General features: G+C 32.0%; 1 protein-coding gene across 1 annotated transcript; it reads right to left on the bottom strand.

Annotated features, from left to right (window-relative positions):
- Positions 1-5,086: 5,086 nt before the first annotated feature.
- LOC21401228 (vascular-related unknown protein 1) lies at positions 5,087-6,180 on the bottom strand. Its single transcript, XM_010111216.2, has 3 exons — positions 5,728-6,180; positions 5,451-5,516; positions 5,087-5,294 (listed from the first exon to the last, which is right to left on the bottom strand). Exons 1-3 carry the CDS (start codon positions 6,121-6,123, stop codon positions 5,145-5,147), a joined length of 612 nt encoding a protein of 203 aa, XP_010109518.2. The 5' UTR covers positions 6,124-6,180; the 3' UTR covers positions 5,087-5,144.
- Between the last annotated feature and the right edge of the window lie 4,068 nt (positions 6,181-10,248).

Here is a 10,248-nt window from a genome sequence, read left to right as displayed (position 1 = left end):
TATTAGACTATAACTGCAACCACATAATAACAATGTTGAAATTACATACTACTTTTGACACCTAACAATATGAAAGTGACATATTTAATATGTTATTCTATGTGCTTAAATATACAATGTTATTTCAAATAGTAACCTAAGTAAATTTTTAATTGTAGAATAATTTGAAAATAGTAATATTGTAATGAAAAATTAAATACATCAACCAATAGCAATCAAATGTCAAGTACTTAGTATCAAATTTAACACCAAGCTGCATAGTATACGCCAGATTTAACGCTAAAAATAAAATTATACTTAATTTTCTTACTTAAATGCTAAAATTTGTTATTAATGTACTAATTTAACACGGCACTCACTTAACTACTTAAAATTATATCTTACCATATTTTCTCAACTTTTTTGTTACGTTTTTTCAATCAAAATGATGGCTATACCCGGAAATCACGCGGTCTGAACAACTTGGTTTGGTCAGGTCTGGTTGTATAAATGCGACGACCAGTACTTTTAGTATGTGAATTGAATCAACCACATTTGTACGTCAATTCTACGAAAGCTTGTTTTCATACAATCGCAAGCTTTGTTGGAAACTTGGAAGCACTTGATTTACTCCTCAATCAGGCCCCCCCATTTAGGCCGTTTAAAATCTTTTTTTTTTTTTTTTGGTTCTTGGTCAAAATACTGCTGTGAAAGGAGGATAGTTTTAAAGTGACTGAGCTTTAAAAGATTGCAGAATTTTCCTTACAGTGACGAGTCATGTTGTGATTGATAGATTTTGTCCAAAAGGAACAACTATTTGGTTCTATCTATTTGTTATATTTGACCAATAAAAAAAAATATTAATATAAATATGTTATATATCTTTATTTACTGTTTGTGTATTACATACATCATTGATTACATGGGTTTTCGGTTCAGCAATTTTGATGGTATCTTTTGCAGAAGAGTTACAAAAACATGATCACAAACTGAAAAGGTTCAAACGTTTCATGAAGCCGCTAATTAATGACTAAAATCAGACAGATATACAACGCATTTTGCGAAGGAATAATATGTTATTGAAACTTTGGTATTTGGCAAGAAAAAGTTTGTCTGTTGCTCATCACTTTTTCTCTTCAAAATTATTTTTTACATGAATACAAGGCATTATATTAACATGTTCAATGCTGAACTGCCTTCACGAAGCATTATTGGTTTTTTTTTTTTTTTTTTTATAAAAAAAGAATAAATAAAGAAAGAAATAAAGAAACACAACTGACCCCACTATAAGAGAGATTAGATTAACAAATCGACCCAGTAGTGACGTTTGGAAAAGCTAGCTAATTAACTAACACGTTAGTGATATTATAAGTTGGAAAACATAATCAACCTGCTTATTAATTATATAAGCCAGTACTTTTTCTCCCTAAATGAAATGAGCTTGAGATTAATAATTCTCGTAAAAGGGGAAAAATCAAACAAAACAAAAAGAAAAAAGAAAAAGTGACGAAAAAAAGCTATATATATATGTGTGTATATATATATATATATATTTTTTTTTTTTTTTTTTCATGTGAAGGAACTAGCTATGAAGGTCTTTTAGCCATAATTAATGAAGAATTGTCGGTTCCTTCTTATGTAACGGCTTGAAGTTAATTGAATCTGAGTTTGGTCATTAAAGTTTAATCTAATACCCAATACTCCCAAAATTATAAATCACATCAACATTAGTGGTCGTTAACTATGTGATTGACCACCTAACATTAGTTGCTAATTTATCAATTTAAAGCCAAATGGGGGTTTGTCTTGTCGATTGGATGATATCCCTAATGCGTTATTATCACCCAGTTGATATGTATGGCTGTGTTTGATCCAATGAAAACACAAAAGAAGAGAGAGTTTCTTCAATTATGTCCATTTTTCTAATCCAAATATATATGCACAATTTGATGTGATAATAACCCACCCAATAGTCTTAATTTCCACTTCTGATCATATCATTTTAATAATTCGTGATGCTGACTTGAAAGTTTTACATTCAGAGCACGTGTATATATATATATGAAGAGCTAATTCAAAAAATTGAGTTTTCACTGAGAACATGATGAGAATTCGGGTTACTTCCATGGCCAAATTTCATCTTAAAATGGTAACTATAATTATTTAGGAATTGAACTATCATAGAGTGGCGGGCCACATGTGCAAGAAATTATAGGAAAAGCTCATTTAGCACATAAAAGTGGGATTAAATTCTTTATAAGAAATTAACATCACTTCTATATATATGATATAAGATATTCTTGCTTAGTCCTTTCTTAGCTACTTCCATTGTTTATTTTCATGTATTCAACAATATTTGTAGCTACTTTGTCAAAAAAAAAAAAAAAAAATTTGTACCTAACACTATAGAATTAATTATGTTAATCCATCAGGGAAAAGGAGAAAAAAAGAAAGAAAAAAAAAAAAAAAGCTATTGACACCCTTTTAGGAAAAGGTGTTTTCCATCACACAATTTTTCAGACATTTATCTTCTGCATTCATTAAATAACAATTAATAAGAATGCCTCCTTTGGTTCTAAGAAAAGAAATAAAAAAAAAAAAAAAATTTTTAAAAAAAAAAAAAAAAAAAAAAAAAAAACAGAAGAAAATAAATTGTTTCTACGGTACAGATACCCGTACACGTACACACACACACACACACACACACACACAAACACACACACACACTTTAGAATATTCAATGGTTCACAAGAAACAATATTATTGTTGCACATATTTTACCTTCTCAAGTACCCTTAGGCAAATAATTAATTAAGTGAAGAAACTAATATCTTACTAATTATTAAGTTGAAGTTTTTCTGTTGAGATTATTACATCAAGAAATTTTCGTTTGGCTATTTTCAACAAGAAGAAGCATATATAAATACATCGTCAGCATCTTATCGAATTTGTTCTTAATATTTAATTAGATAGAGAATCAGAATTATTTGAATTAACAAAAAGGTCTAGAGGGAATGTGGTGCACAGAAAGAGTCAACCCAAAAAATATATACTTTAAATATTGGAGGAAATTTAGCTGAATATTGTCTCATATATATATAAATCTGTGCAAAACTCTTCTGTACTGCGTCACCTGCCTTAAATGCTCTTGCACATGGAGGGGTCTTCCATTGCAGTCCTTTTTGCGTATTTTTTTTCAATTGAATGGCCTGCAAGATGTTGGAGATGAATTAATATTATTCAAACCAATCAATCTACTTTTCCCTTTTTTTTTATTTCTATATTATATTGTTTATAACTCTGAGGGTACAAAGAAAATTAATTACATGCCTTAGGTTTCAGGTTTGATTCTGATCATACCAGTTTTTCAATAATGTTTCAATAATTTCTAAGCATTTAATATATATATATATATATATATATTAAATAGCATATTCATGTACTAAGGGAAATTACTTGCATGTTTTATGCAGGTTGGGTTGATATATTAAAGTCGGCATTATTTGACTAGCTTAATTAACATTTCTAATTATTGATTTCTTTCAGTAATATTACTAGTGTTCACCATTGTAGCAATGCAAGATTTTTTTTTTTCAAATTAAAACTTTGAACTAAGGTTACAGCCTAAATTACATTTTCTTAAATGTTCTCTCTTCCTTTTATCCATTTGTATCTAATTCTTTATTCTTCTTCCAACTAAGCTTGCACTAGAATTTAATTCACTGTTTAATTGAATTACAAATTTACATACTAGTATATATAGTTGATTTTTTGATTTATTCTATGAGTATGCTTAAAAATCAAAACTTGGGTAAAGCTAAATAATCTTTGTTAAGAAAAGGAAGAATATCTAGGCTTAGGAAAATTTAGGAGGACAAACTAGTAAAAAAATATTATTATTTTTTTTTTTTTGGAAACAAAAATATAAGAAGCCATTGTGCGAGGGGCAACTTCCCCGGGCATAATTAATGTAGCTCCTCCCCGTAGTGTAAGAGATACTCTTCTATTTTATTATTTAATTTGTTATCTCTATATAGAGTGTGTGTATATATATGTTAGAGGTGCCAACAAAGTTCTACATTGAAACAATTCTAATTGGGAGCTATGATAGGTTTATAATGAAGTGAGCTACTCCACTCAATAGGTTAATCTTTTGAGTTGGAACCCCAATCTCTTATAATGGAGCCTATGGTCCGAACAAGTGGTATCAGAGCTAGAACCCAGATGTTGCCAAGTGTATGTACGAGATGAATCCGATGTGCCGAATGAAGGTGTGGGCCCCAGGTCGCGATGGTGGAAAAAATTCCGTGAATGCTCGAGGTGGACCTTCCATCCAAAGACACGGGGAGACCTCGAGGTTGTTGGGATATATGCGATGGAGAGCATAAGGTAGTAGGATCTTCATGTAATGCAATAGAGGTGCGATGGAGTATTCAATAGACATATATATATATATATATATAGCTTTGAAGAACAACTAATTTCAAGGAGAATGTCCCCGCAGTCCGCACCAACTTTTATAGGAAATCCTTCATTGTTAATTAGCTAGTCACTAAAAAGACGTCAAGTTGCTCTATTTATAATTCTGCACTGGTTTTCCAAGTTCATGTACCAATGACTTTGTTGTCTAAAACTACTTTACTATATTGTAATAAATTTATTTATTAAGTGATATAAAAAGGAGGTATCTACTACGTTTACACGTAATGGCATATTACATATGTTTATCACATCATGATATGCCTATATATATATATACGGTATATCTATAGGCACTAGGGCTGATCTTGCTCGTTACATGAATGTTCCAAGATTATTTGTTTATTTAAATTCTGAATGTTCCTTGATTAATTTAATTTCGTGTTTGTTGTTATCTATATATATGGTATAACCGCTGTCAAATATGAAAATGACCTTCACATGCTCTGTTCCACCTTGCCACTTATAGTTTCTGTCTTCTGATTAGACAATATGGAATATAGATTGAACAATAATATTCATGAGAATTAATAGTAACTCGGAATAATTATTAAACAACAACATATATTGACAAGAATTTCTTAATTTTTGTACATGTTCATAAGGTTCGTTACATGGATCACATAGAGAGAGAGAGAGAGAGAGAGAGAGAGACTACAAAGAGATTAAAGATATATTGAGATTAATTATCCAAGATAATTCACTAACATGGACAAAGGAACCAAGCACAACCCTCTTTTCTTCAGGTCTAAACAGTCGTTTTCTCCATTGAAATCCACTGTCCTCCTTTCTTCTGGCTGCAGTTCTGAATAGTACTCTGATGTACCTCTTTTTCCCTAAAAAATAATATAAAATTAAAAGAATATATAACCGCAAAACTTTTAATTTTTCTGGAACCATCAATTCCTTCGTCCACAACATGCATAAGTAGAAAACTTCATCTTTTTTCTCTAGAATAAAAAGAATTATAAACACAAGTTTACATATTATACCAGAGAATCATCAATAAGATCATCTCTCTGTTTGGCTTTCATATCAACCGCTTTCAGATCACCAACCTATATTATTTTGATCCATCAAAATTTGTAAGAGACCAAAATTTAAAGAATATAACCAATATAATCCCACCACCCCTATTTCAGCAAAAAAAAAAAAAAAAAAAAAAAAAAACCCCCCCCAAAAAAAAAAAAAAAAAAAAAAAAAAAAATTAAGAAAAGGGACAATATTATAATAATAATAATATATATATTCAATAATATATCATCCAACCTTGGGGCTATTAACTGGGGAGCTAGCAGTGTCTTCTAAAGAATCGTCTTGAGAAATCTCTTTGGCTCTTGTTTTCTTGAAACTCAGCTTTTTTGGAGTCTCGTGATGATGATGTTGAGGAGAGTTTTTTCTTCTGGTGGGAGATAATTTCCATGCAGCGTAAGAAGCAGCATCAGAAACCAAAGAAGAGCTAATATTTGTACAGAAACTTTCTTCAACAATATTATCATCTTCATCATCATCCGCATTATTGTTGTTGTTGTCGTTATTAATATTGTTGGAGAAATCTTGAAAATAAGCTGTCCAACCACTCTCTTCAGCACTGCAATTATCCTCTGCGGCCGGTTTACGAGCAACCGGTTTTCCCATGGATGAGCTATAAGAGTAGTTCTCCATCAATAATATCAATCAAGGAATGGAGAAAGAAGAAAGAAGAAGAAGAAGAAGAAGAGAAGAGAGAGATAAAAAAAAATATTAAAGGGTGTTTGTTTAATTTCTAAAGAGTGGTTTTATAACTGAAGGATGATGAACAAGGAATGAAGAAAAAGGGCACCCATAATTGTAGAATCTGGAAGTGGGTCCCAGGGTTTAGAGTTGTGGAAGTTAAAACCCGCCGTTGCAACAGAAAACCAAGGCTCATATAGAGAGAGAGAGAGAGAGAGAGAGAGAGAGAGAGAGAGAGAGAGAGAGAGAGAGAGAGAGAGAGAGACGTGCAGAGAAAAATATAAATAATAGAGATTAATAGAGGGAGATAGGGGGGGTTGACCTTTTTGGTTCCAAATGGGATTTTAACACGACATTAGGAGCCATTTTCTATGTTAGGACTCACCATTCAACCAATTACAATAAATGAGTGAAATTCAGCGGTAAGGTAGACCTGATTCCATTGCTTATTGTTATTAGTGTGAAAATATTTTTAAAGATAACAATACTTTTGATTATTTTATAACATAAGCAATTACCATGAGTATTGTCTATAATTACTATAATCAATAAAAGAATCTGATGTGATAGTACTGATTTAAAAAAGTCAAATTATGTGTTATTTTTTAAATTTTTTTATTTTTTTGAAAATTTTAATGTAGAAATTGCCATTTTCTCTTACCTGTAAACATTATTATTTTAGATATTCAATTAATTATTTAACGATTTAACTTATGATTGGAACGATTTTGTATCCACATATCAATCCGGTTGAAAAATTAATCCAAAGATTAAATATTACAGTTTCTATTCGTAAGAAAAAAAAAGGATAATTTCTATTATAGAAGTACCATTATTTCTTTGATTAATTACATATATGTCTATTATGCAATAGATGAAAAAAAAAAAAAAAAAGAATGTCTCATAAGTTGTGATATCTGTACATGAGTCTGTAAAATAATCTGTAATGACATTTCTATTCTTTGTTAACCGCCTTTAAAGTTAGTTATACAAATTCATAACCATCCACACAAAAAATAATATATTTAAAATGATGTTATCTGAATGACCATAAAATAGATAGATGGATAAGATGGTTTAATAAAAGAGATATATATATTTTAAACATGGAGTTAAAAAATGATCATTTCATGTAATTTTTAGTGCTAAAATTGACCCTATTATTGTTAGGTCCCAATCCATACAGGGCCTCAAGAGAGAGAGAGTGAAGGGAGCCCAAATATTGAATAGAGGATTGTTAGTTTTGTATTGGGGGTTAGGTTAGGTTAATAAAGTGATCCGAACACAACCATGTTCGTTATGAGACGTTTGGTTCATGGATTCAGAATCATTCTCATTCTATGTGTGTTTTTTATGAGAGAATATACTGTAACAAGTCACGAACCATTATTCGAATTAGGGCACGAATCCCCTTTCCAAACGTCCCCGAAATGTCTTCGATCTTCAATGGAGGTGAAAGCCTATCTACCAAGTCAAGTGCGTATCTTTTTGGAATCGGTATCGCAAATGCTGAATCTTTAGTTTGGTTTACTCCTTAAGAATATAGATTGAGTTTCAAGTATTATATATAATTCTAACTTCATTGTTGTGCTCCACTAGCAGATATTGAAGCCTATATAATTCATTTGACCCTGGCTAACGTTCTTGAACCAAATCATCCTAGAAAATATATTTTGCCATTAAAAACCTTTTATAACAAGACTAATGAATATTTCTAGTTAACTCTCTTGAACTTCAGCTAGTACTTGAGATCTTTAGAACAAATATTATGTCGTTTTCATTAAATCACGCCATATATATCCAGAATTCTGAAGTCAATAGCGACTCCGTTGACTCTACTGTAGCCAATCAGATGAAACTGATCATTTCATCTTGCTGTGGGGAAATTGTATCTTTTTTTTTTCTTTTCCTCCTTCCGTATCCTTCTTCTTGTTTGTGTGTTTATCCTAAGAGTTTCAGATCATATGTCCAATTTTTAATATCTCAAATAGTGTTTAACCAACTATGTTATGTATGATGCAACATATAAGATTAAATGTTAAAGTAAAGAAAAAAATCAGTTAAAAAGTATTTTGTTTTTTTAAAAAAAAATATATATATTATAATGAAATTGATTGACAATATTTGGGAATCAAAATTTTACGGGATATCTAGTCCATATTTAAATGTAATTATTAATGCAAACAACAACTTGCGAAAAAAAAAAAAAAGGTTATATTCTCTGCTTATGAGTTAGAGAATACTATGTTCATTACGATTCTTATTTGAGCCAAAATTTCAGATAAATCTCTATTTTAACACTTTTTGAATAACCTGCTAGCTCTTTTCTTTTTTTTTTCTTTTTTTTTTTTCCCCTTTTCATTACTCTACCATAATCTAATGTTTGTAAACATAAGATTTGGTCATATATTTGTAGGGTAATTTTTCATACCCTACGACAAAAATATCATTTTTCCATCAGTTTCAAGACAATGCTATTTGGTGTAATTTCTGTTGTCTGAAAACAATGTGTAGTTTGTTCGTTTGTTACCAACAAATAATAAAAAATCATTTTGGGACAAGTCAAAAAATGGATAATTGATGGAGGTTCCTTAAATAAGGACAACAACTAATTATACTTTTTTTTTTTTCATCGGTTTTTGATACTTATACTTTTCCACAACTCTCTCTCACTCTTAATTTCTCTCCTTCCATACACATCCATTATAGCGACGGTTTTGAGTAACATTCACACTCCACGAGCATAAACATTAAAATTTTTGAGATCATCGACGACGATTATGGAGGCCTGAAGCGCCATGAGACGCCTAGAAAAGGCGTACTGAGGCCGAAATCGACGATGAAGGTTGTTGACGGTGAATTTTTGTCAACAAAAACAAGCCGGATTACCTCCAAGTTTTCCGTCAGGTTACTGACTTTAATTGAAATTATATGTGAAAGTTTAGGTATAGGTTATGTGTAAGAATTTGATGTGCTTGTGGTATTCTTTGTGCAGTAAGCAATACAAGAAAAAATACTTAAAGTAAGAAAACACACAAGATTTATAGTGGTTCACTCTTATAAAATGAAGAGCTACATCCACTGTGGTTTGTTATTCCTTCTTGAGAATGTTACAATTTACAATATGCTCTTTCGTTCTCGTTCTCTTGGAAAAGATCAACCTCCTTTCCGCATGAGGTTCCTCTCCCTTTATAGCTGAGCTTCCTTCGTTGGAGGGGTTTCCTCTGGTAGGCTGAATAGGCACTCAAGTGATATGCCTTTCTAGGCCCAGCCCGTAGCCCACTAATCACTTCTTGCACACTATTCACTCAGTCAATTAGTCTCCTATTACGGTTCTGTGCACAGCTGTAACCCTTTTCTGTCCCCTGTAGGGGCGGTTTAAGAGTTTGCATTTAATGCCTGTACTGCGGACATCCCTTACGCAGATTGCCACGTCAAGCTTTCCCCCAAGGAGCATTTCCCTCGTCGCCAGTGGTGTTTAGCCCAATTGTTCTTCTAGGCGGTAGATTTCTACGTTGTAAGGTCGACAGTACGACCTGTCGAAACGCTCCAAGTCGGGCCTCTTACTCGGGCTCCCCTCGCCGGGAGGGAAGGGGGTCCCAGACGTCGAGGGTTGTTGCTTTGCGAGGAGAGGTTGAGGCCACGTGTCATGTTGTCCTCCCTCCACGTGTCCGCCATATTTTCCCCCATAACAAAGGTCATTGTAGAAATTGACGATCCGACATCCTCCTTCAACAATCTTTCAGCGATATTAATTTGAGAACTACTCATTGTCATAGACATGGTCCATGGCGAAGTATATCTTGGGTTTAGATGCCATAACCTCATGGAGGGAGAAATACAAAGAGAGATTTCCAAAAATAAGCTACGATTTGAGTTAGAGTTGCAAAAAAAAAAAAAAAAATGTTGATAAAAAGGTGGATAGTGTAGTAGTCAAGTGACACAAACAAAGCACCAAATTAACCTGTAATACAATTTGCAATTTAGGGACATATTCTAAGTTTCCCTTTCATATATGGCTGTTTATTTCGAAGACACTTTTGTTGGCCTGTGGAATTGCTTGGACAAAAGCCCAAG

The sequence above is a fragment of the Morus notabilis genome, unplaced genomic scaffold (assembly GCF_000414095.1).
Source record: "Morus notabilis unplaced genomic scaffold, ASM41409v2 Scaffold199, whole genome shotgun sequence".
Lineage (NCBI taxonomy): Eukaryota > Viridiplantae > Streptophyta > Magnoliopsida > Rosales > Moraceae > Morus > Morus notabilis.
The sequence above is the reverse complement of the archived record's forward strand: the minus strand, read 5'-3'. Positions and strand labels throughout refer to the sequence as shown.

What these genes read in the sequence shown, in the direction of transcription:
- LOC21401228 (XM_010111216.2), bottom strand. Translation starts at nt 6,123, where the DNA reads ATGGAGAACTACTCTTATAGCTCATCCATGGGAAAACCGGTTGCTCGT. An exon ending in CCCCAGTTAATAGCCCCAAG is followed by an intron (nt 5,517 to 5,727) that starts GTTGGATGATAT and finishes AAAATAATATAG; the next exon opens with GTTGGTGATCTGAAAGCGGT. An exon ending in ATCTTATTGATGATTCTCTG is followed by an intron (nt 5,295 to 5,450) that starts GTATAATATGTA and finishes ATTATTTTTTAG; the next exon opens with GGAAAAAGAGGTACATCAGA.